We start from the raw sequence: 27,285 nt of genomic DNA, 5'->3' as shown, positions 1-27,285 counted from the left end.
AGAAATTACTCGCTTCGCGCAGTCAAGCAGACAGAGGAAGTCCATGTGCGCATGCGCAGGTTTACCTGCTTCTTCTTGTTCTTTTGGGTTTTACAGCAGCTGGCATCCACAGTGTTGCATTACTGCCATCTACAGGTTTACCTTGACCGTGCACTGACAGTTCCATCATTCGGTCACTAAACGAACAGTTGATCACGTCGAAGTGCTCGCTGACCGCTGATATTTATTAGTTTGGTCCTGCGTTTCCTTTCCTTCGCACCATAACATCTTTTCTTCTCACTTTTCATTACTGTAGTCGGTCTTTCAAGTTTCATTCGCACACTCACATACTCCATTTCCCTCTCCTGTTTCAAAATTTGTATCCCACAATGCCTTGCGCAAACAGGAAAAGCCCACCACGTCATGCAATACAAGATACTACGTCATGCGTCATGGTGAAGCAGGGGAAAAATAAAAATAAAAATAATGGAGCGTTTAGGGCCACATGGCCCAAAATTCATTAATTGTTCCATTTTTAAAAAAACTAATAAAATTGGAAATCTGTGATTCGAATTCAGTAGTTCACTAAACAAAAACAATTGGGTGTCGGAAAATTCTTTATGACCTAAACTTGAAAAAATCTGAAAGGCAGTCTACCTTTAACATGTCCAGCTCTCATATTATGAAAGGTCTAAAGATTAAAAGGACACAACAAGAGTAAAAGTGACAGGTCAGTAATGCAGACCATGCACTTCTTTTGTCCTTGAGACGCAACACCATCACGTCCTCACTATCTGAGGAAAACATCAACTGAAAATCACTGCTGATGGTGCAAGACTGTTTCTCATCTGGCTCAGGAGTTGAGCACGACAGGATATAAAATATGCATCTGAACGAATGGAGAGATAGACAGAACAGGCAGATGACAAAAGACGGAAGTTGTTTAATGGCTCCTTCTGTCTGGCAGGTGACGCAGATTTCTAACACGGTGGTAAAAGCTGTCTGCAGGTGAAGAGGAAGACCAGTGCAGGTTTCTCACATCGTGTCGCAGGCAATGTGCCGCCTCCACCGCTGATTCATGGTGACAAGTGCCGTTCGCTAGCGGCTGGTGGGATAGCACTACCATATGCTTCCGCAAACCTGCCTGCCCAAATCCACACCTCATCAAAATGCAAACTTTTCCCTCCTCTTCTCTCATTTGTTGTTGCTCCCCCCCTTCAGTGTCTGCCCGCTAGTGACACCTGTGGATGTAAAGTGACGTTGTGTTTAATATTTCATGGCCGTGCACAGCGGTGCGCGTAATCCAAAGTGAACTCCCTCAGAGCGCTCACATTTACATGAGACCCAGTCACTCTGCATTCCATCATGTGAACTTTACCATGACGCCCTCTCTCGCTCTCTCACGCTCACATACACGGGATGGTGTTAAAAGGAGACTGCTTCTTTCTTGAGAGCTACTAAACAGTTTGCCACTGCTTAATAGCCCGATAAGCTTAAATAAACAAACAAGCGATTTCTGCGTTTGAAAAGATTCGTATTATCAAATATGACCAAAATATTTAAGCTTGCATTCAGACATGTCATTTATCACACTGGTAGATAGAGTCAGTATTTTTTCTTTCAAGCGTCTGTTTCATATTTAAAAATCACATACTGTCTACTGCTCATAGCAGCATTAAGACGTATAACTATTAGGTGGCTGAAATCGGATCCTCCCACATATAACGTATGGATCCAAAAAGTATGGGACCTACATCAGACGGAGCAAATCACACTCATTAAGACTCCAAAGATCCACTTTGCTAAACGATATTATGACTTTATTAATATAACGAGGTTTCGGCCCTCCAGCTTAAGTTTTACCTACTTAGATTTTCTGTGCATACATGATGTGTGTTCACACCACCTCTTCCAAGAGCAGATATTGCACCTGTATTTTTGTCTAAGCGATTATATCTCGGAGTGGATAGGGTTTTTTTTTCCTTGTGTTGTTTCTTGATTAATACTTAGTCCTGGGTATGACTTTAAACTGCAACTGGTGGCGAGTCTCAGGTCCAGGAGGACTTGAGTATTGGGGAAAGTGGAGTTACTCCTTAATCACCATTACTCCCAGGTCTGCTCTGACCCGCAGTGGTAGCACCTGCCTGGGTTCCAGCTATGGGTTAAATAGTACATCACCAAGAAGGCGTTGGCAGCAGGGCGCTTTTCAGTGGAATGCGGCAGACGAACCCAGCAGGGTCAATGGCGCACCACCAGATGGCATGCGGAAGAGCCACTCAAATGGCCAACGGATGGCATCACTCAGCAAGTCAGTTGTCACTGTGGGGCAACTTCCATACCCGTCAGGTCTGTGTCACTTTTGTGCACCACTTGGTATCAGGTCTGGAGGTCCAGAGAGACAAACACGATGGGGACACATCATCATTTGTCTTACCTTATGCCTCGGTCACCACCGGCCGTACGTGCTCCTACGGCCGGTCTACGTGCAAAAAACGCAAGAAACGCATGGAGGGCGCGCGTGTGACATGCTGATTTTCGAGCCGTAGACTGGCCGCAGAGGTCCTTTGTCATGTCAAACAAACTCTACGGGCGCTTACGTTTTTTCAGGTTGCAAGACAAACTTACGGCCAACGTGCGTCTTTCTCCACAAACAAAAAAAACGCAGCGATTTGGGAAACGCCAAAAATCGCACGGCCAAAAAAATCGTACGTCTGGTTGTGACCTAGGCTTAACTGTGCAAGGTGCTTCGTTAGGAGAGGAGAATAGTATGCGAGAGCTCACAAGGCCAGACATTCCATGGCGGCTCGGCCGGGCCGTTCACGCCGCCGCTGCGGGCGACCCTGTCGCTCTGGTGCAGGCCTCGCAGCCCATCTACGTTTCTGCGCATCCCAATGAAGCAGCCATCATCGCTAGCGATGGACAGCCGACAATACTTGAATATATGTAAAAAGCTTATGTACAGCTGTCAAATGGAAAAAGTAAATGGTATGAAAATATATTTTTGCTAATGAAACTAAATAAAATCCACCTCTCATAGTTCATATTTTGCAACCAGTGTATGAGCTATAAAGAAAATAAATAAAGGATATTACACTGTGGTGTGAAGGTATGAAATTTATCTTTGAGTAGTGAAATGTATTTCACAAGTGAGTGAAGCAAACGAGTGGAAATATTTTCATATGTTTGCGCCACCGTGTAATGGACACATCCACAAACACCCCCGCCCTGCAAGTTAATCAAAAGAATTTTAATTTTGAGCCAGTTTGCCATTTTGACAACATGCATCCAGTCAGCGGGAAAACACTGGGAGTGACATCAGAGTTCAAGATCATGCTAGCTGAGTGGAATATATGCGATATACCACTCAACGTCAGCCACGTTAATAACTCAAGATTTTTCCACTAAAGTTGCAGACCTAAAGCTAAACTCAGATGAAACCATGGTTTCCTACGATGTCACTTCTCTTTTCACCTTTTTTCTCTCTTTTTTATTTATTTGTGTGTGTGTGTGTGTGTGTGTGTGTGTGTGTGTGTGTGTGTGTGTGTAGTTTGATGTTTGCTTTTGTTTGAGTGTTTTTGTCCGCCGGGTGTGGTGTAGCTCCGGACCCAGTTTTGGGCGTCGGTTCCCTCCAGGCCTTGGTTTGCCGTGGGTGATGCCTGTGCTCCTTGCTATGGACTGCAGTGAGCTCGTTGCCCATTTTAACATTGTGGTTATCCAGCGCTCTGTGCTTTAATGCTTGGCGTGGTGTTCCGAGCGATGTTGCTCGGTGGCATCGCGGCGGCTGTGCAGGTGGTTTGGGACACACCAGTACTCTGCGTGACGGTGCTTCTGTGCTCGCTTTGTGGATCCATGGCGTGTTGTTCTGAGTGATGTTGCCGGCGGCAGCGCAGCGGCTGTGCTGGCGGTGTGGGACTTGTTTTCGTGCACCTTTTGGTGGGACTATGGCTGCTACACCATTGGAATGACATCCTGGCCTCCTATTTGGTGGACAGACTGACTTACTTTATTTATAAGTGTAAAGTGACCTTGGGTTTTGTGAAAGGCGCTATATAAATTGAACTTATTATAAATTGAACTTATTATTCATCTGCATTCCCACCGCAGAAGCAGTCGAATCAGTTAGGAAACGACTTTTTCAAGACAGCATCTTACCGGACAGAACAAACCTCATCACGGACCACATTTGCACCCTGCTTGACCTCTGCCTGACCACCACCCATTTCCAATTCAGCTAATGTTTCTACAGACAGAAGTATGGATGCGCCATGGGCTCACCGGTGTCCCCAATAGTGGCCAATCTATATATGGAGGAAGTGGAAAACAAAGCTTTGACGACTTTTTCAGGAGTCGCTCCCAGCCACTGGTTCAGGAATGTGGGTGATACCTGGGTAAAAATCAAAACCCATGAGGTGGAAGCCTTCACAGAGCACATCAATGCAGTTGATATCAACATCAAGTTCACTCGGGTGAACGTCAGTGGAAACAACCCTGCCTTTTTGGACTGCGGCATGCACACTGAACAAGACAGAAGCCTTAGCATCAAGGTCTACCAGAAACTCACACGCAGACCGGTACCTACTGTTTGACTCTCGCTACCCACTGGAAAACAAATTGGGGGTCATTACAACCTTACATGACAGGGCTCAGAACATTCCTACAACGATAGAGGGAAAAGAGAAGGAGCAAAAACACATCAAGGAAGCACTTCAGAAGTGCGGGTTTCCCAACTGGACTTTCGTCAAGACCAGAAAAAGAAGCACAATGGACAGAGAAGAAAACAGCAACAAACGCAAGAACACCGTCATTCCCTACATTGCTGAATTATTTGAGAAACTCAGGAGGATCTTCACCTGTGCATTTCAGACCCAGTAACACTCTGAGGCAGAAATTGGTCCACCCTAAGGACAGAATACCCAGACACAAGCAGGACAAGGTAGTGTACGCAATTCAGTGCAGTGAGGAATGCACAGACCTGTACATTGGGGAAACGAAACAACCGCCTCACAGGCGCATGGCTCAACACAGGAGAGCCAGTTCCTCAGGCCAGGACTCTGCAGTCTGTCTTAATCTCAATAACAAAGGACACTTGTTTCAGGACTACAGTGTACGCATTTTAGCCAGAGAAGACTGGTGGTTTGAAAGAGGAGTAAAAGAAGTCATTTTCATCAACATGGAATGACAATCACTGAACAGAGGAGGTGATCTCATGCCCCTTTTCCACCAAATCAGTTCCAGGGCTGGTTCAGGGCCAGTGCGGCGCTGGTCCACAACTCGTTCAACTTGCAAGCCAGCTGAGAACCAGTTTGCTTTTCCATAGCTCGGGGTGCTAAGGGGAGCCACGTCATTACGTCGCTGTATACGTCAGTTACATCGCTGCGTTTACATAAACCTTGGCGCGAACATCGAAGCAACAACAACACAGAGAAGAAGAAGCAGCAGCAACAATGGATGACTTCGCATTTGTACAGCTGCTGCTTCTCGTCGCTTAAAAATGGCGACCTTTTGCGGTCTTGCTATTGTTGTTGGTCTTAACAACTCGCCCCCCCCCGCTGACGTAAGCGGTTCTTTCCTCTGGCCCAGCAGAGAGTTGGTGCTAGCCTGGAACCGGTTTTTCTGGCCCCAGAGCCAGTTCTTTGTCAGTGGAAACAGAAAACCCAGTTCCAAACTAAGCACTGGCCCTGAACCAGCCCTGGAACTGCTTTGGTGGAAAAGGGGCATGAGACACCACTTATCAGCCACCGACAATGCAGTCCTTGGCACACGTTCCAGAAAACTGAATACACATCCACACCAAAACTCAGCTGACTTCAATGACTCACATGATGGCAGAGAGAGACAACAACCCACAGATCACCCCAGCCCCCAGTGACCCTAACACCTACAGGATGACAGAGAGGGTCAATGACCCATGTGACCTCAACGACTCTCCTTAGGGTTGCTTTTGGTCCACTAGAGGATAAATACCTGGAACTCCCCACTAGTCAGACAGAACTGAAGAAGCCTTTCGGATGAGAGGTGAAACGTCTTCAAGAATTTCAAACAAGTCCTGTTGCCTTCTTTAGCACCTACTGTTTACGATGACCTGGATGACTGAGAACCTTCACAGACATGCCAGCCAATATTATTTAAATACGTCACAGTTGTAGTTCTCCATGTCCTGAATGTAGCTCGTATGAAAAATACGAGTGGCGTATTTCCCACTAAAACACTCGTGTCCATATAATATTACGGTATAAATGTTCCTTTCAGTTCATAAATAGACTCACAGAACACAGATAAACAGGTTCAGAAGTGCAGAGTTTAAAGGGGAACTGAAGGCAAATTTATTACCAAAATTCTATTATTTCTCATTTTATTAAATATAGGAATGCATTTTTGATAGCTAGTCTGTCACCGCTATAGCAAGTTATGAGTGTTTGAAATACGCCATGTAATATATATCAGTCCATATGTCAAAGCAATAGCCATAAACGAGATTCGTTGAGACCTGTGCGAGACATCGTAGGACGGAAATAAAAATGTGCAGCGGAAATCAAAGTTACCAACATCTGCCAACATTGTCAAAAGACACATGCGCCCTCTTTCGAATGCTGATGTGATCAAGCCAGAAGTTTTGTTTGTTTTGATAGCAAATCAGGAAAGTTTGAAAAAAGTAGGCAGTAATCGTCATTTATACTCGTTTTTGTGCAATATTTCGTTTGGAAAACAGTTTTCAAAATGGCAGCACTGACACCTGGCTGACACTTCACGTTTCAAAGTCTCGTGAAGACCGCGTGGATAAGCGACGCCTGCCATGGACCAAACGAACTAAATTCAACATGGCTGAAAACCGAATAGGCCGATAAGTATAATATTTAACTGCAATTAGTTGTCAATACGAGTCACGATATAAGGTTACTAAAACCGAAAATGTAATTGAATAACACGCTAATTAAGAAATAAAGCAGGGGGCGTCGTGGCTCAGGTGGATAAGGTGCCATACCATAAATCCAGGGACCCGGGTTCGATTCTGGCCCGAGGTCATTTCCCGATCCCTCCCCGTCTCTCTCTCCCTCTCATTTCCTGTCTCTACACTGTCCTATTCAATAAAGGTGCAAAAAGCCCAAAAAAATATCTTAAAAAAAAAAGAAATAAAGCAAGTTTAAAAATAACTTCAGTTCCCCTTTAACCTTGTGCTAAAGCCCTGCAGCTAACTGCTCACACTGCATGGGACAGGGACACAAACAAATATTTCCAAATTATTAATTGTAATTAAGATTTTCTTTTCAATCATTTCAAAAGTTTGCCATTTTCTTGTGTCAGTCTGCTCAGACGAAGAGCAGTCAGGACCTACCTTGTGTGTTTTTGTCTTTCTGATGCTTGGTTAAAAGGGGCCAGAAGTAGTGAGGCCTGATAGGAAGTCCTTCTTCCTTCATCTTCTTCATCACCTCTACTGCCAACACTGTACAGAACAGAATTTATGAGCATGGTTTTGGGAATTTGTCACCCAGCATGAGGCCAGGTCTGCATAGGAAAGCTAAATATGATGCAGTCTCAAAACACACACACACACACACACACACACCTGTGTTCTTGGACTCCAGAGCGCAATACAGTGTGAACTGCAGTGGTGAAGAGTGCAGGTTGGAATCCTTCAGTTGTGTGCAGAAAGCGACCAACTTTTCCGGGGACTGGAACAGAATTACACAAATATTTTTTCATTGACACAAACAGAACCAAGTAAACTAACACGAACATACACTGCCAAGGCACAAAAAAAAAAAAAAAAGGAAGAAGAAAAGTTGCATGTAACTAATATTTCATTGGACCACCTTTAGGTTTGATTATGGCGTGCGTTCACTGGGGAACTGTTTCAACAACCTTATGCAACATCACAACATTTCTTTCCATCCAGATTTGCATTAATTTTTCCACCAAGATCTTGCATTCATGACTGGAGAATCGAACCACTCTCAAGTTCTCTCCAGCACATCCCAAAGACTTTCAATGGGGTTAAGGTCAAGACTCTGTGGTGGCCAATTCATGTGTGGAAAAGATTCTTCAAGCTTCCTGAACCACTCAAGTCAAGTCAACTTTATTGTCAAATATGCTATACATGCTCGACATACAGCACAGATGAAATATCAGTCCTCTCTGACCCACGGTGCAAACAGGCAATGCAATAAATAAAAATAGAATAATTGAAAAAAACCAAACAATATAACCAGTATAAACACTCTAGATAGGAACAAGACATAGACTAAACACTCAGACAATATAAACAGTGTAAACACTAGACAAGAACTACACACAGACTAAACACTCAGACAAACAATATAAACACTAGATAAAACAAGACAGACTAAACACTCAAATATAAACAATAACCAGTAAACAATACAATAAACAATATAACCAGTATAAACACTCTAGATAGGAACAAGACATAGACTAAACACTCAAACAATATAAACAGCATAAATAAACAGTATAAACACTAGATAAAACAAGACAGACTAAACACTCAGACAATATAAACAGTATAAACACTAGATAAAACAAGACAGACTAAACACTCAGACAATATAAACAGTATAAACACTAGATAAGAACTACACACAGACTAAACACTCAGACAATATAAACAGTATAAACACTAGATAAGAACTACACACAGACTAAACACTCAGACAATATAAACAGTGTAAACACTAGATATGAATTAGACGTAGACTAAACACTCATATATACATACATTTTATATAATATATATATTTATTACACACACACACACACACACACACACACACACACGTTCAAATAACCAGCCAGTCAAGGGCACTTGAGGTATAGCAGGTAAACATGAAATAAGCAGTATAAACAAACTTTCACAATTTGAGCTCAATGAGCCCTGGCTTTGTTGACCTGGAATATACCCGTGATATCAGGGAAGGGGGGGGGGAATCTGTTGATGGTAGGACCTGCTCATTCAGTACATTCAGGTAGTCAGCTGACAGCCTTTTATTGCCACAGAACCCTATTAACTGTAAAATGCCTCATGATGTGTGAAAATCCTCACCTTATTCATGTTCACACAGTGACGGAGGAAGAAGTTGCCCATGTTCAGAGTTTCACCGTCCTGCAACTCTGTCTGTAGAGTGGGGAAGGTCTTCAGCACGGTAAACGCTGTGTCCTCAAAGCCCTGGGTGATCAGACTCAAACACAGGTTCATTGCATCTATGCGCGCACACGCACAGGGAGACACACACACACACACACACATTTAGAAACTGCACGACAAGATGTCAATACATTAATGCACATCAGTCTATAGGCGTATAGTCATCTGTTTATTTACATTGAAAAGCATGATGCACAACGCTCCATAACAATAAATAAACGAAAATGACAAGACAGAAAGGCGATCAGCATTACAGGGCAACATGGCTGTACCTGGCACGTAGCCTCTCTCATGCCGCATGCACTCCACTATTTCAGGCACATACTGCTGATGGCCAGCTTTAGCCAGAATGAACACCAGCTGCATCAGGTCTCTGTCCATCAGATTGGCATCTTTACTCTGCGCTGTGTTCAGAGTCTGTGCAAGATTCAGGAAATACAGCAGACACAATTAAATTTATCCATTATCTGTAACTGCTTATCCTGTACAGGGTCACAGGCAAGCTCGAGCCCATCCCAGCTGACTACGGGTGAAAGGCGGGGTACACCGTGGACAAGTCGCCAGGTCATCACAGGGCTGACACATAGACACAGACAACCATTCACACTCACATTCACACCTACGCTCAATTTAGAGTCACCAGTTAACCTAACCTGCATGTCTTTGGACTGTGGGGGAAACCGGAGCACCCGGAGGAAACCCACACGGACACGGGGAGAACATGCAAACTCCGCACAGAAAGGCCCTCGCCGGCCACTGGGCTCGAACCCAGACCTTCTTGCTATGAGGCAACAGCGCTAACCACTACACCACCGTGCTGCCCCAATTAAATTAATTTATATAAAATTTTTAAAAAAGCGGGGGAGGACACCACACGCATACACGCACAAAAGGGCGGCACGGTGGTGTAGTGGTTAGCACTGTCGCCTCACAGCAAGACAGTTCTGGGTTCGAGCCCAGTGGCCGACGAAGGCCTTTCTGTGTGTGTGGGTTTCCTCCGGGTGCTCCGGTCTCCCCCCCAGTCCAAAGACATGCAGGTTAGGCTAACGTGAGGCGACCCAACCCCCAACAGCTCCCCGGGCTGCCTGCTGCTATTTAAATATTCTGGGGGGGGGACCCCCAGAATTTCCTGCATTAAAGTCTAAAATTTGTGAGAAAACCTCATTATCTGAGATTATAAAAGTCATACATTTGCAAGGGGAAAAAAAAACCCTCAGAGATTAAGAAATCACAAATTTATGAAAAACAAGCAGCTCTCGCGTCCCAGTTGCAGTGCATTTTGGGAAATGTTGGAGAAAATATCTTAGCTCTTTATTCTTTTATATTGCACGATCGAAGAGGAAAGGCTACATTTCCTATAACTCTCAGCTCAGCCGTTTCACAGTAACAGAGATTTGGGCAGATGAGAAAAATCCATGCACTGAAAGTAACAGGAGACTGCCCTTACACAATAATTATACATTTATAAACAGCCAAGACAAGGGGGGGACGACACAGATGCAAAGCTGGGTGGTTTATACATTCATCTCCCATAGCATCCACGAAGCGCAACAGTCAATCAATCCCGTGCTTCCTGGCTGTCGTGCATTCTGGGAAACGTAGTTGAAAATCTGTTAGTGCTTTATGCTTATATTGCACAATCAAGGAGGAAAGACTTAATTTCCTATAACGCTTAAAGCCGTGGTGTCTGTGGTGCGATGACGTTGATCCAACCCTGCAAAGTGAAGCAATCTGGTTCCTTGACACCAACCCCACCCAAAAAAAAAAAAAAAACCACCACACACACACTTTTTCCAAGTCCCCCCCATAAATTTGTGAATTTAATCTCAGAATTTGAGCCTCCCCTCGCAAACTTACAACTGTTTAATCTCGGAAAATATCAATTTTCTCTTGTATATTTCCGATGTTAACATCAGACATTTAGGTTTTTTCCCTCAGAATATAACCGCCTCTCTCAGCTCCATATTTTTATTTTAACCTACAATGGCCCTAATACACCAGAGTGCTGCCCTAGGTAGACTGACTTTCAGATTTTTCAAGTGTAGGTCATGAAAAGAATTCTCCCCGACACCCACTTATTTTTGTTTAGTGGACCGAAAGCTACTGAATTCGAATCACAGACTTCCAGTTTTATTTATTTATTTTTGTTAAATAGAACAATTGATGAATTTAGGGCCATGTGGCCCTAAATGCTCCACCATTTTTTCCTGCTTCACCATGACCCAATACCAGATACTACATCATGCATGACGTGGTGGGCTTTCCCTGTTCGCGCAAGGCATTGTGGGATACAAATTTGAAACAGGAGAGAAAAATGGAGGACATGAGTGTGAGAATGAAACGTGAAAGACCGACTACAGTAATGAAAAGCGAGAAGAAAAGACGTTATGTTGCAAAGGAAAGGAAACGCAGGACCAAACTAATAAATATCGGCGGTCAGCGAGCACCTCGGTGTGATCAGCTGTTCGTTTAGCGACAGAATGATGGAACTGTCAGTGCACGGTCAAGGTAAACCTGTAGATGGCAGTAATGCAACACTGTGGATGCCAGCTGCTGTAAAACCCAAATGAAGAAGGAGGTAAACCTGCACACGCGCACAAGGACTTCCTCTGTCTGCTTGACTCTGCGAAGTGAGCGATTTCATGCACATTATTTGCTCGGGAATCGCTTCAAGTTAAATAAATTTCCCAGCCACAGAATGGCCTGATTTTTTTTTTTTTGAGATTTTGCAGAAATAAACATACATCACAAGGACCAAATTTCAGAGGGAACTAAATTTTGCTGATTTTATGAAATCGAGAGGCCGTCTCGCCTTAAATTTGTATCCAAATTTTAAATCAATAAATGGTGAATTATACCTGTGTTTTATTCCAAGTCAAAATCCTCTGAATTACAATACTGAATTACCCCAATACCTCACCTCCTTGATTTTGGTCATGTTTCCCAATTCAGCATAAGCCGTGAGTAAAGCGAGGTACGTGTCTGGGCCCGGCTCAATCCCCGCCCCTCTCATAACGGACAGGATGTTTTCTGCACTCTCCATGTCTCTGTGTGCGCAAAAAAAAAAAAGGTAGAAAAAGGTAAAAAGCATTGAGATTAAAAGACAAATGGAGATTATACAAACAAAACAGCCGCTGAAGGAGACTCACCCGGCTCGGCTGTGACCCGTTACCAGAGAGTTAAACACGGCCTCTGTGATGGGCAAGTCTTTGTTCTTCATGAATCCCAGAATTTTACTGTAGACAGAGAGCTCTGGTCATGACAGTCATCTAAACAACAAACACTAGCGTTCTGCCTACAACCTTCATTTTCTATTTGATAGAATATCCATTTATACACTAGATGGCCAAAAGTATGTGAACACCTGAGCATCACACCTATGTGTGCTCATTTGAACATCATATTCCAGATTTAGTTCGAACCCTCCACTCTTCTGGGGAGACTTTCCACTAGGTTTTGGCACGTGGCTGTGGGGATTTGCTCATTCAGCCACAAGAGTATCACTGAGATCAGCAGGTCTGGGGTGCAGCCAGTGTCCCAGTTCATCTCCAAGGTGTTCAGTGGGGTTGAGGTCAGGGCTCTGTGCAGATCACAAGTTCTTCCAGAACAACTTTGGCAAATCACGTCTTCATGTGCACAAGGGCTCGAACAGGTTTAGGCCTCGGAGTCCTAGTTCTAGAAATTGTAATGCTTCAGCATACAGAAATATCCGATACAATTGCGTGCTTCCAAGTTTGTGGCAACAGTTTGGAGAAGAACCGCATACGGATGTGACAGTCAGGTGTCCACATAGTTTTGACAAAGTAGTGTCTCACAAACAAAAAATCATCATCCAGTGTGAGTTGTAAATCCAGTCTCACCTTGCGCCTTCAATGTCACCATTTTGACAGTACGCTGCAATCAGTCTCTGATACGTCACCTGACAAGAGAGGATCGTTCAGTCAATTTTTAACGCTAAAGCTGAGATGAAAATTTGTTTAAAAAAAAAAAAATTATACAAGATACCAAAAAGACAAATACACTACCGTTCAAAAGTTTGGGGTCACCCAGACAATTTTGTGTTTTCCATGAAAAGTCACACTTTTATTTACCACCATAAGTTGTAAAATGAATAGAAAATATAGTCAAGACATTTTTCTGGCCATTTTGAGCATTTAATCGACCCCACAAATGTGATGCTCCAGAAACTCAATCTGCTCAAAGGAAGGTCAGTTTTATAGCTTCTCTAAAGAGCTCAACTGTTTTCAGCTGTGCTAACATGATTGTACAAGGGTTTTCTAATCATCCATTAGCCTTCTGAGGCAATGAGCAAACACATTGTACCATTAGGACACTGGAGTGAGAGTTGCTGGAAATGGGCCTCTATACACCTATGGAGATATTGCACCAAAAACCACACATTTGCAGCTAGAATAGTCATTTAGCACATTAGCGATGTATAGAGTGGATTTCTGATTAGTTTAAAGTGATCTTCATTGAAAAGAACAGTGCTTTTCTTTCAAAAATAAGGACATTTCAAAGTGACCCCAAACTTTTGAACGGTAGTGTACGACTACTTCTGCAACCACTACTAAACACAGTAATGTCAAATTGCAGGTGGTGCAACAAAAGCTTTTGGCTCATCACCTAGAGATCATGAGTTCTAATGATTCCTCTCCCCCACCTTTTCAATCACAAGTGATATGAGCTAATCATGGGCATCTGTGAGCTCATGCACATGGAAGATGGAAAAGTGCTTTCCTCCAAGTGAGTTATGCTGCCCCTGATATTGCATGAGCAGCAGCTAGAAAAGATACCTCAGAGGAATATGTGATGGGGAGAGATATTTGAGGGAATTGGCTATGACTAAATTAGGGGGGGGGGGGGGGGGTGTCTTGAATTGGAGGTCTCAGTAAAGTGGATACTATATACTCTACGTCTACATCTTAACCAAAACAGACACGTGGCACTGTCTGCGGTGTACTCTGACATTCAAATGCAGAGCTGACACACAAAACGCAAAGGTTGCCAGGTTTGCAAGAATTTTTAACCTAAATTAGGACATAGGGCTTCTCTGCCCCAAAACGGAAAAAGCCTACCTTTATTCGATTAGCATAACTCATCCTGCTGATACTTTCATTTTTACTCCCCAGTGAATTTACTAATCTAATCTGTTTGTTTAAAAAAAAAAACCTTCACTCACTCTGTTGGGCTGCACATTGGCTGCTTCCATCTTGCCAAGAAAATCAGTGGGCGAGAACTTGAACTCATTCTGCAGGTAGACTTTAAGCAGCGCATTGTAATGGCTTACATCATAAGTGGCACCTGGAAGAGAATCAATAGTTATGAATAACTTGCAGCTTTTTACACACCCATATGGGGGGCCAGACTCAAACTTCTCCTTTGCTTTGATCTGATTTGAGATGGTTCGGCAAATCCTTTCACGTAGTACAACGTTGACATTTTCTACTGGATGGAGTATTGAAAACTGCAACAGATCAAGTTAAAATAACATTTTATAGCATTATAGCAAGTTATAGTTCCATCATAGAACTAGAGACCTGTACAGGTCTGAGCTCAGCCTTTCTCCAATTGGGAAACAGAAGCTACGGTACATAAATAGAAGAAAAAAACAAAACAAAACAGCCCACTCTGAAATACGTTGACACCAGGATTCGAACTGATGTTGCAAAATCTGTTCCTTTCCTGGACAGTGCTCTAGACCGTTCAGCCACAGAGGATTACATCACAAACTGGGGTTATGGAATGTGATACTTATACAGGTGCTGGTCATATAATTAGAATATCATGAAAAAGTTGATTTATTTCAGTAATTCCATTCAAAAAGTGAAACTTGTATATTATATTCATTCATTACACACAGACTGATACATTTCAAATGTTTATTTCTTTTAATTTTGATGATTATAACTGACAACGAATGAAAACCCCAAATTCAGTATCTCAGAAAATTAGAATATTACTTAAGACCGATACAAAAAAAGGATTTTTAGAAATGTTGGCCAACTGAAAAGTATGAACATGAAAAGTATGAGCATGTACAGCACTCAATACTTAGTTGGGGCTCCTTTTGCCTGAATTACTGCAGCAATGCGGCGTGGCATGGAGTCGATCAGTCTGTGGCACTGCTCAGGTGTTATGAGAGCCCAGGTTGCTCCGATATGCATTGTTGGGTCTGGCGTATTGCATCTTCCTCTTCACAATACCCCATAGATTCACAATACCCCATAGATTTTCTATGGGGTTAAGGTCAGGCGAGTTTGCTGGCCAATTAAGAACAGGGATACCATGGTCCTTAAACCAGGTCCTGGTAGCTTTGGCACTGTGTGCAGGTGCCAAGTCCTGTTGGAAAATGAAATCTGCATCTCCATAAAGTTGGTCAGCAGCAGGAAGCATGAAGTGCTCTAAAACTTCCTGGTAGACGGCTGCGTTGACCTTGGACCTCAGAAAACACAGTGGACCAACACCAGCAGATGACATGGCACCCCAAACCATCACTGACTGTGGAAACTTTACACTGGACCTCAAGCAACATGGATTCTGTGCCTCTCCTCTCTTCCTCCAGACTCTGGGACCTTGATTTCCAAAGGAAATGCAAAATTTACTTTCATCAGAGAACATAACTTTGGACCACTCAGCAGCAGTCCAGTCCTTTTTGTCTTTAGCCCAGGCGAGACGCTTCTGACGCTGTCTCTTGTTCAAGATTGGCTTGACGTAAGGAATGCGACAGCTGAAACCCATGTCTTGCGTACGTCTGTGCGTGGTGGTTCTTGAAGCACTGACTCCAGCTGCAGTCCACTCTTTGTGAATCTCCCCCACATTTTTGAATGGGTTTTGTTTCACAATCCTCTCCAGGGTGCGGTTATCCCTACTGCTTGTACACTTTTTTCTACCACATCTTTTCCTTCCCTTCGCCTCTCTATTAATGTGCTTGGACACAGAGCTCTGTGAACAGCCAGCCTCTTTAGCAATGACCTTTTGTGTCTTGCCCTCCTTGTGCAAGGTGTCAATGGTCGTCTTTTGGACAACTGTCGAGTCAGCAGTCTTCCCCATGACTGTGTCGCCTACAGAACGAGACTGAGAGACCATTTAAAGGCCTTTGCAGGTATTTTGAGTTAATTAGCTGATTAGCGTGTGGCACCAAGTGTCTTCAATATTGAACCTTTTCACAATATTCTAATTTTCTGAGATACTGAATTTGGGGTTTTCATTAGTTGTCAGTTATAATCATCAAAATTAAAAGAAATAAACACTTGAAATATATCAGTCTGTGTGTAATGAATGAATATAATATTCAAGTTTCACTTTTTGAACGGAATTACTGAAATAAATCAACTTTTTCATGATATTCTAATTATATGACCAGCACCTGTATAGTCAGTACACAGTGGTGCCACACTGTGACTGTGGAATCGCTACCTGAGGCTGGCACGCCAATGACCAGCTTACTTTTTTTTTTAAACATGCTCGAACTCGGTTAAACGTACACAGACGGGTGCCTCTACAGGCTTCAGCCAAAAAGTTATAAATATTTATATAAAAAAGTAAATAAAACGTTGTAGCATTGCAGTTACTGTGTGAGGAAAGCATACTGAACTAGCAATCTAGCGAAAAGCATCACTGCACACTGACCGTTTCGTCTGGCTCCTTATTTACTGAACATGACTTTGCAGCTAGCCTAGAAGAAATTAGAAAAGGTTATATTTAAAAAAAAAAAAAATCAACATTTGCATAAACATATTTATGCTTAAGTTTTGGTGAAGAAAATTAACCTGGATAAGCCTGACTCAGCTAAAGGAAATAAAGTGTACATACAGTGGTGCTTGAAAGTTTGTGAACCCTTTAGAATTTTCTATATTTCTGCATAAATATGACCCAAAATATCAGATTTTCACTCAAGTCCTAAAAGTAGATAAAGAGAACCCAGTTAAACAAATGAGACAAAAATATTATACTTGGTCATTTATTTATTGAGGAAAATAATCCAATATTACATATCTGTGAGTGGCAAAAGTATGCGAACCTTTGCTTTCAGTATCTGGTGTGACCCCCTTGTGCAGCAATAACTGCAACTAAACGTTTCCAGTAACTGCTGATCAGTCCTGCACACCGGCCTGGAGGAATTTTAGCCCATTCCTCCGTACAGAACAGCTTCAACTCTGGGATGTTGGTGGGTTTCCTCACATGAACTGCTCGCTTCAGGTCCTTCCACAACATTTCAATTGGATTAAGGTCAGGACTTTGACTTGGCCATTCCAAAACATTAACTTTATTCTTCTTTAACCATTCTTTGGTAGAACGACTTGTGTGCTTAGGGTCGTTGTCTGGCTGCATGACCCACCTTCTCTTGAGATTCAGTCCATGGACAGATGTCCTGACATTTTCCTTTAGAATTCGCTGGTATAATTCAGAATTCATTGCTCCATCAATGATGGCAAGCCGTCCTGGTCCAGATGCAGCAAAACAGACCCAAACCATGATACTACCACCACCATGTTTCACAGATGGGATAAGGGTCTTGTGCTGGAATGCAGTGTTTTCCTTTCTCCAAACATAACGCTTCTCATTTAAACCAAAAAGTTCTATTTTGGTCTCATTCGTCCACAAAACATTTTTCCAATAACCTTCTGGCTTGTCCACGTGATCTTTAGGAAACTGCAGATGAGCAGCAGTGTTCTTTTTGGAGAGCAGTGGCTTTCTCCTTGCAACCCTGCCATGCACACCATTGTTGTTCAGTGTTCTCCTGATGGTGGACTCAGGAACATTAGCCAATGTGAGAGAGGCCTTCAGTTGCTTAGAAGTTACCCTGGGGTCCTTTGTGACCTCGCTGACTATTACACGCCTTGCTCTTGGAGTGATCTTTGTTGGTCGACCACTCCTGGGGAGGGTAACAATGGTCTTGAATTTCCTCCATTTGTACACAATCTGTCTGACTGTGGATTGGTGGAGTCCAAACTCTTTAGAGATGGTTTTGTAACCTTTTCCAGCCTGATGAGCATCAACAATGCTTTTTCTGAGGTCCTCAGAAATCTCCTTTCTTCGTGCCATGATACACTTCCACAAACATGTGTTGTGAAGATCAGACTTTGATAGATCCCTGTTCTTTAAATAAAACAGGGTGCCCACTCAGACCTGATTGTCATCCCATTGATTGAAAACACCTGACTTTAATTTCACCTTCAAATTAACTGCTAATCCTAGAGGTTCACATACTTTTGCCACTCACAGATGTGTAATATTGGATCATTTTCCTCAATAAATAAATGACCAAGTATAATATTTTTGTCTCATTTGTTTAACTGGGTTCTCTTTATCTACTTTTAGGACTTGTGTGAAAATCTGATGCTGTTTTAGGTCACATTTATGTAGAAATATAGAAAATTCTAAAGGGCTCACAAACTTTCAAGCACCACTGTACACTGATCAGCCATAACATTAAAACCACTGACAGGTGAAGTGAATAACACTGATTATCTCATTACAATGGCACCTGTCAGTGGGTGGGATATATTAGGCAGAAAGAGAAGTCAGTTCTTGAAGTTGATGTGTTGGAAGCAGGAAAAATGGGCAAGTGTAAGGATCTGAGTAACTCTGACAAGGGCCAAATTGTGATGGCGAGATGACTGGGTCCGAGCGTCTCCAAAATGGCACATCTTGCCAGGAAGGACAACTGGTGAACCGGTGACAGGGTCATGGGTGCCGAAGTCTCATTGATTCACATGGGACACGAAGGCTAGCCCATATGGTCGAATCCCACAGAAGAGGTACTGTAGCGCAAACTGCTGAGAAAGTTAATGCTGGCTAAAACAGCATTAGTGTCCCATACAAATCAATGAACCTTCGTAAACTAAGACAAACTAACAGAAGCTGGGGTTTAAATAAAGCGAGTAATAATCGAAAGTGAAAGCAGGTGTGTGCAGTTAATGCTGTCTATAAGCAGGGTGTCATGTTTGTATGCTTGAGCAACTCAGTGGACACAACAGTCCCGGTGTAGAAGCAAAAATGTTATAAATAGCCTTTGCTTTAACAAAACAAATGGTCAAATAGGAAGTGAATGACAGAGACATGATACAGTTCAACTCATGCCACGTTGCTAACTAGCTAACATCTCAGCTTGCACTTTTCACAGCAATGGACTAATACCGCCTCGTGAATTATACGTTATATCCAGTCTCCTGTTAATACAGTCAGGGAGGAAATACACAATACTTGTACCTTTTCCGTTATGGAAGACTGAGTGGGAATGAAAATTTATCATCGATTCCGAGACACCGATGGTCTTGTATGCAAAATGGCCAATTCCCACCCACCATACAGGTCTCCCATCACACGACAGCCATCAACACATGGATTAAAGCAAAAAAAAATTATTTGACTGAAAATTTACAAGGGGTGGGGGGGTGGGGGGTTATGGGTGGATTTCGATGAAATTCTACGGGGGGGGTTATGGGTGGATTTCGATGAAATTCTGAGAATGGTTAACTTAGAACTGATAACTTTATTATCAATTAATTAATGGATTAATATATTCAATTTATTGCACTTTTTTTCCATTGCTTCCGTATATTATTTTTTTGTGGCAAACCACACAAATGCAAGCGCCTGGAATGTTTAGTTTTTTGCACCATGAACTAAATGGCTTTCCGTTTTCACCTATTTCGTACAGCCAAGCCCACCTCCACTTGTTTTTTACACCTTTGTCGATGGCAGACACATCAGTGCCTTCTTTCATGTAAAGTGCATCCATGCTGCCGAAACCGAAAGCAGAATGACATGCTCCTCTGTGCTCGACATCAATATAGAAAAAAGTTTGGATCTTCGCTTAAATTAAAATTAAAATTATAATTTGACCTTACTTTGTGTTGAATACGACTTCAAAAACAATTCAAGATTTTATTAAGAGAAATATTGTGGCCAACACGAGTGTTAAGTTCCCTAAAAGATGGCGTGAAGTTGGCTGCTATCTACTTTGCGTTCGTTCTCATTTTCCTCCATCATTTCATAGGCCAGAAACAGATGTTTTGACGTAATTTAACTTAGTAGGCTATGATTATTATTTAACCGTACTCTTCTAGACATTTTGACTGTTTGGGGCATTGAACGCTGGTGTATGATTTTCAGGGAATAAAGTTTAGCGCGTGTCGGAACATCATTGCGCTCGCAGCCTCCAACGTCCTTTAAATTGTGATATAACGTAGGCTATAAGGCACGGTTCTAACATACCTTACACACTGGCCTAACGAAAATAATAATTGTTGGGGCGTCTGCGGATATGTTAGTTATAAATTTAGGTCTAATTACTTCTGACAGTCTGCAAGCATTGCACCGTCGGGTCTTCAAGTCTGGCTGAAGCAGAGGAGCGGGCTTTCCGGGGTTTATTTTTTCGTTTTTATTTTAACATGCTCTATTTCTATATGTCCAGGTTTGAACTAAGTCATTTTGGCAAGATTTAATTTAATACAAAACAGAAATGGTCAGACACAAGCACGCCAAGCACATGGGAATGTATTTTGCCAATTTTGACAGCGCATGTTTTTTTAATGCCGCACCGTAGACAGCGAACGTTTAAACATGATCAAACATAGGAAATGAACGACACAAAGCATGGCTCAAAAACAAAAAAGTTAAATAAACCCTGCTGATAGTTGATGGTGTTGCAACACATCAGTGTTATAACCCAATCTCTACCCAACCACCCGTCATTTTAATTCTCCTCGGATCAGCACCGACCTCACATTTGGCCTTGGGAGAGTTCAGTTGACGGAAATCCGTCACACGACGGAAAACTTTAATCCATGATCAACAAGGGAGGCTGCAGGTTATTACGTGCTTCCTCCGATGTACACGACGCCAGCCAAACACAATTTATACAAGAGAGTATGCCACCCCTTCCGGCCTGACAGTACAGGAGCTTGGGCTCCTGGCCTGGCACGGAGGGCATCATCGGGATTCGAAGTAGCGATTTCCAGATTTTTTTTTTTGTGCGCGCACCACTCGGGAGCTGGTTTTTTTTGTAATCCTCTAACAGGTAAGACTAGCTCATTCTGTCTATATTAAAGAGATTTTAACTTGCCAAGATGCCATTTTTCGCACAGAGATTTACAAAGTGCCTCTCTACCACAAACAGTGCAAACAAGATCTTTTTCAAAGCTGATTAACGAGGAATAAAGCTCAGAGACTCTTACCCAACTCCTGCAGCTTCTCCCAGACCCGGTGAGCCAGCTGACTGCGCTCTTCAAGGGGCATCTCGGGCAGCAGTGAGCCACAGCTCCTCAACAGCAGCAGGGCCTGATTGCTACTGGGGTATCCTAGAGAGAGAGAGAGAGAAATCAGTTTCTTTAACAGTCAATAAAAAGTGCTAGGACTGTTAAAAGGGTGACAATCATATCTAATATGTGACGTTCCATACAACACAAGTCGCAACATCTGGCACAATTATGGCATTTACCAGAGGTTTGTGCAGTCATGCTGTACCTGTTCGGCAGATGTCATGAAAGATGCGCTGAATCAATGTTTTGGTGACTCTACCAGTCCGTCTGACAGAGCTGTCTAGTTTAGCGAGAGCCCAGTCAAACTGCTGAGCCTGCTTGGCACGTAAAGCGATACTCGGCTCATCTTTTACCACACCTTTCCTCTCAGCGGCTGCACTGAAGCACCGCAGACCCAAAGAGGACCCAGCAGACCTGAAGACGACGACCAAGAAGAAGAACATGGTCAAATGTATGTTACAGCACAGCGAATTTCTTTTCTTCGCATATCTGAGCTTGTTAGAAAGGGTCAGAGCACAGGGTGAGGACAGACTAAACACAGAAGGTGTTTTATTTGTAAATGTAATGTAATGTATGGTCTTATTTAGTTACGTTTCCTCAGACGATACAGTCACTTCAATTTTTTTTTCCACTTTTAACAATGGACATAAATCACAAAGCAATGTATAAATTCCAGATATACACTTTAAAATTTAAAAAACACATCCCTTTTACTTTATGAACTATTCTTTACCTACTGGAAAGAGTAATATAAATCATATACAGTGAGTGAGTAATGACAGGAACATGTAGGATTTGGTCCTTACAACCACATCCTTTCAAAGTAGGGAAGCATCCATTCAACTATTGCCGTCTGATCCAAAGAGGAAGAGAAAAGTGTTGCCAGGCAAAACAAACCTCGCCCGGTAACACTTATGATGAATATGAAGGAAGATATTGCAAAAAAAAAAATAGGTACCCTATGGGTACATGTGGCTACTGCTTATAAATAAAATTGTTTTCTCATATCATGTCCATACAGTAAATATAGCATATTTTTACTCTATGAGGCAGAACACCGGAGATTACTACGAAGTTATAACGAGGTTTCTAGTTCTGATTAGTTTCGAAGTTTATAAAGAAATAGAACGGGTAATCGAACTTGATCAGGATGTGCGCTGATTGGTTACAAATGCTGTGTCCTAAATCACTCACTCGTTCACTACACCCTACTCACTATATAGGAAGTTACTATATAGAGGACTACAGTATATAGTGAGCTTATTGATTAAACGATAAAACAACTTCTTTGCCGTGGCCTTTGTTTTTCCCTTCTTTGCCGTGGCACTACTTTTCGTGTTGCATTGTGAGATACTTTGAGTGCACTATATAGGGTGTAATAATGCTCATTCGGGCAGCACTACAAAATGGCGGCCTGACTATATAGGCCACTATATAGTGAGTGATTTGGGACACAGGGGAAGTTTCTCTATTGTTACACTCACTCGTTCTTGTGTACTATTGTAATACTTGCGCAGCGTGCTATTGTTACACTCATTCTTACATTCTACGATGATAATGCAAGATCAATTGTTCATAGCATGAGATCACTATCCACTGTTCTGGTGATACGCATATGCAGTGGGTGATCACTCTTACATATGAGTGTACGAGGCAGTAGCCACAAAAACCTTGACCTTCAATGGATGACCCCAAAATGCTGGAGGTTCTATTTGAGACCAATGCCTAGCTATCCTGAAAGTTTCATGAAGATTGGTCCAGCTGTTTTCCTGTAACATCTCATCTCATTATCTCTAGCCGCTTTATCCTGTTCTACAGGGTCGCAGGCAAGCTGGAGCCTATCCCAGCTGACTACGGGTGAAAGGCGGGGTACACCCTGGACAAGTCGCCAGGTCATCACAGGGCTGACACATAGACACAGACAACCATTCACACTCACATTCACACCTACGGTCAATTTAGAGTCACCAGTTAACCTAACCTGCATGTCTTTGGACTGTGGGGGAAACCGGAGCACCCGGAGGAAACCCACGCGGACAGGGGGAGAACATGCAAACTCCGCACAGAAAGGCCCTCGCCAGTGGTTAGCACTGTCACCTCACAGCAAGAAGGTCCAGGTTCGAGCCCCGTGGCCAGCGAGGGCCTTTCTGTGCAGAGTTTGCATGTTCTCCCCGTGTCCGCGTGGGTTTCCTCCGGGTGCTCCGGTTTCCCCCACAGTCCAAAGGCATGGAGGTTAGGTTAACTGGTGACTCTAAATTGACCGTAGGTGTGAATGTGGGTGTGAATGGTTGTCTGTCTCTATGTGTCAGCCCTGTGATGACCTGGCGACTTGTCCAGGGTGTACCCCGCCTTTCGCCCGTAGTCAGCTGGGATAGGCTCCAGCTTGCCTGCGACCCTGTAGAACAGGATAAAGCGGCTAGAGATAATGAGATGAGATGAGTCACTGGTGTGTTTTATGCCATTAACTTGTGTAATGTTGACTGATTTTTCACATACCATGTTCAAGCCTATTGACATTTTAACTCTCAGGTTGTGCACAAGAGATCAGTATCAGCACTGAATCAGTGATCAATATCAGGATCGGCCTGAAAATGAAAACTCATTGACGACATCAAAAACAAATGTGCACGGGATGGTGAATGAATGACGTTGACCAAACGACCTGATAAACACAGCAGCTGAGATCATGGTTCTCAAAATGAATGAATGAATGTTCTCAGTACCTACTGAAAGCAGAAAGGGGTCATGGAAATTAAACATGGCTCATGTAAAACAGATCCACTGATATTATGTTTACAGTTTGCACACTGCTGAAATGAGTGATGTGAAGTTCAAAGTGGACAATTTCGAGACAGACATTTTTCCTTTTTTCTAAACCCTGTCCTGCACAAGATGCTTCTCCATGATTAGTAGGCCTTGGTATAATCTCAGTAGCTCCCTAGAAGGCATCAATTCACATCCAGGGTAATTCAATTTTACACAAGCCAGGGTTTGATTGCAGAATGCTGGCTGTGATCACCTGAAAGCACTGCATTATGAGAAAGACTGGAAAAGCCATTGTATGATAAACCACTGTAACCTGCATGTCAGACTCAGCCCATGTTTTTTCATAACAAGTCACTGAAAGGGGAAAAAAACACCTCTTGAATCCTATCACTATGTTTAAAACGGTCCACGTCTTGCCATGCAAGATGATTTTGCCGTTCATCAGCCCTACACGGTATTGTCCCCAAAGCTCAATGACAACTGCGTGCTTCCAAACAAGCATGGCTCCCGGCATGATCACCGACCTGCTCGTTTCCATAGATCTCAAAACCATTCGACTCGAACAAGCTTCAGCTCCTCTCCCGCCGACTGCTCTGCTGTATAAGCAACTAACCGGCGGCCCATGACTGCTTGTCTTTACTCGGAGCAAAGGAGAAGGCGAGAGTTTCAGCAGCCGAGCAGATCTGAAGAGCGCGGCCATGTTTAACCTGCAAGAGTGGAAGAAGGACATCCGTACCACGTGACAGGTCATAGGGCACTGGACGAGTCCATTAGAGGCAAACTCTCGGGGGGGGACCTTCTGAAAATCTTTTGATTTTTAAAGCAGATAAGCAGAGCCTTTATTTTTAAACACATTTCTGAGTGGATAGTATCACCGTCATTGACTCTTGTATGCTGCATAAATGGGAATAAAAATATTTTTTTCGCGGTCCAAATCCTGCGCTCTGATTGGCTGGCGAGCGGGTCTGTATCCTATGGTACGGACCCCGGTTATGGACCTCTGGCAACTCGCTCGTTCACAACAACAAATATAGTAGCATTTTTTATCAACATTTATCTTTTTTTTAAATAAGATTTATTTATAAGATTATCAAAAATCTTATAAATTTTTGCCAGCATTTCTCAGCATTAATTTTACAGCATGGATAGTGATAACGACAGTGTTCACAGCGAAAGCGAGTTTTACTACCCTGAGGAAGAAGAAATAAAAGAAAAACATTTCAGGAGAAAGCTAAAAACCTGTAACTTGCTAACACTGAGCAAAAACATGGCTGAATCCTGAATGACTCCTATTTGTATAAATAGGGGACTACATAGGCGGCAACATGTAGTTTTTTTCCTGCCATGGAAGTGCACTTGTATACCGAGGAGGAAGCAATTTGCATTACAGCCGTGAATGAGGATTCAAAATAGCATTAATTTTACAGCATGGATAGCGATAACGACAGTGTTCACAGCGAAAGCGAGTTTTACTGCCCTGAGGAAGAAGAAATAAAAGAAAACATTTCAGGAGAAAGCTAAAAACCTGTAACTTACTAACGGTTTGATCTCATTAGTTAATGAGGCCCATTTTGGACCATGTTATCCTAATACATAATATTACATTAGGTAAAAACTTTAAACCAGTACAATCTCTTCTTCAAAGTTTCACCAAATGGCTTTATTTATGCAATATAAAGGTCATAATACTGTATAACTTTGGTCGAGCAAAAACATGGCTGAATCCTGAATGACTCCTATTTGTATAAATAGGGGACTACATAGGCAGCAAAATGTAGTTTGTTTTCCTGCCATGGAAGTGCACTTGTATACTGAGGAGGAAGCAATTTGCATTACAGCCGTGAATGAGGATTCAAAATAGCATTAATTTTACAGCATGGATAGTGATAACGACAGTGTTCACAGCGAAAGCGAGTTTTACTGCCCTGAGGAAGAAGAAATAAAAGAAAACATTTCAGGAGAAAGCTAAAAACCTCTAACTGTTGCTAACGCCGAGCAAAAACATGGCTGAATCCTGAATGACTCCTATTTGTATAAATAGGGGACTACATAGGCGGCAAAATGTAGGGTTTTTTTTCCTGCCATGGAAGTGCACTTGTATACCGAGGAGGAAGCAATTTGCATTACAGCCGTGAATGAGGAGTCAAAATAGCATAAATTTTACAGCATGGATAGCGATAACAACAGTGTTCACAGCGAAAGCAAGTTTTACTACCCTGAGGAAGAAGAAATAAAAGAAAACATTTCAGGAGAAAGCTAAAAACCTGTAACTTACTAACGGTTTGATCTCATTAGTTAATGAGGCCCATTTTGGACCATGTTATCCTAATACATAATATTACATTAGGTAAAAACTTTAAACCAGTACAATCTCTTCTTCAAAGTTTCACCAAATAGCTTCATTTATGCAATATAAAGGTCATAATACTGTATAACTTTGGTCGAGCAAAAACATGGCTGAATCCTGAATGACTCCTATTTGTATAAATAGGGGACTACATAGGTGGCAAAATGTAATTTGTTTTCCTGCCATGGAAGTGCACTTGTATACCGAGGAGGAAGCAATTTGCATTACAGCCGTGAATGAGGATTCAAAATGGCGGCTCGGCTCGGTTTTCCCTTTCAGGCGCTCTCGTTTTCTGTTAGAATTTGGTAAAGAAAAAAAATTATTTACCAGCTTAAGGTCGGTCTGTATGGTGAAATATCGTGACCTCGGCCTTGAATACTGACCTCGGCCCAGAGGGCCTCGCTCAGTACTTTCAAGATCTCAGTCACAGTATTTCAAGATGCAGACCTCCCAGCTGGTAAATAACATATATTTATTTATGAGAGTTAAAATCAACCGCAAAGTTGGCATTTGAGCTGAGCCAGCCAGCCCTGAGCGTGTGACGTCACAGCGGTAACCGGTTTTAAAGGTCATAGGCAAGGGTCGGAGGTGGGATGTAGAATATCAACTTTATTTTCTAGAAGAATGACCCAAAAAGCGAATTCAATCTTCCTGGTGTCTAATTCGCACCCTAAAATTGAATAAAACGGTTAAAATATACTGGTTTGCGCAAGTTCCGAATGTTTGTTTACATCTCACTTATGCACACTTCCACCGTCAGGGGA

General features: G+C 42.6%; 1 protein-coding gene across 1 annotated transcript in view; it reads right to left on the bottom strand.

The window, feature by feature from the left end:
* lrpprc (leucine-rich pentatricopeptide repeat containing) overlaps positions 1-24,894 on the bottom strand; it is a 112,216-nt gene extending 87,322 nt beyond the window's left edge. The window contains exons 1-11 of the mRNA XM_060925619.1: positions 24,699-24,894; positions 21,614-21,822; positions 21,325-21,447; positions 14,322-14,443; positions 13,000-13,058; positions 12,289-12,375; positions 12,060-12,186; positions 9,412-9,556; positions 9,038-9,195; positions 7,544-7,649; positions 7,313-7,420 (exon numbers count right to left, since the gene is read on the bottom strand). Coding sequence (XP_060781602.1) covers positions 7,313-7,420; positions 7,544-7,649; positions 9,038-9,195; positions 9,412-9,556; positions 12,060-12,186; positions 12,289-12,375; positions 13,000-13,058; positions 14,322-14,443; positions 21,325-21,447; positions 21,614-21,822; positions 24,699-24,874 — 1,420 coding nt within the window. The 5' untranslated portion in view covers positions 24,875-24,894. The remainder of the gene's footprint in view (positions 1-7,312; positions 7,421-7,543; positions 7,650-9,037; positions 9,196-9,411; positions 9,557-12,059; positions 12,187-12,288; positions 12,376-12,999; positions 13,059-14,321; positions 14,444-21,324; positions 21,448-21,613; positions 21,823-24,698) is intronic.
* Positions 24,895-27,285: the final 2,391 nt, after the last annotated feature.

This window comes from Neoarius graeffei, chromosome 7 (assembly GCF_027579695.1).
Source record: "Neoarius graeffei isolate fNeoGra1 chromosome 7, fNeoGra1.pri, whole genome shotgun sequence".
In the NCBI taxonomy this organism is placed as follows: Eukaryota; Metazoa; Chordata; class Actinopteri; order Siluriformes; family Ariidae; genus Neoarius; species Neoarius graeffei.
Note: the sequence above shows the minus strand (reverse complement) of the source record. Positions and strands in the feature narration are given on the sequence as shown.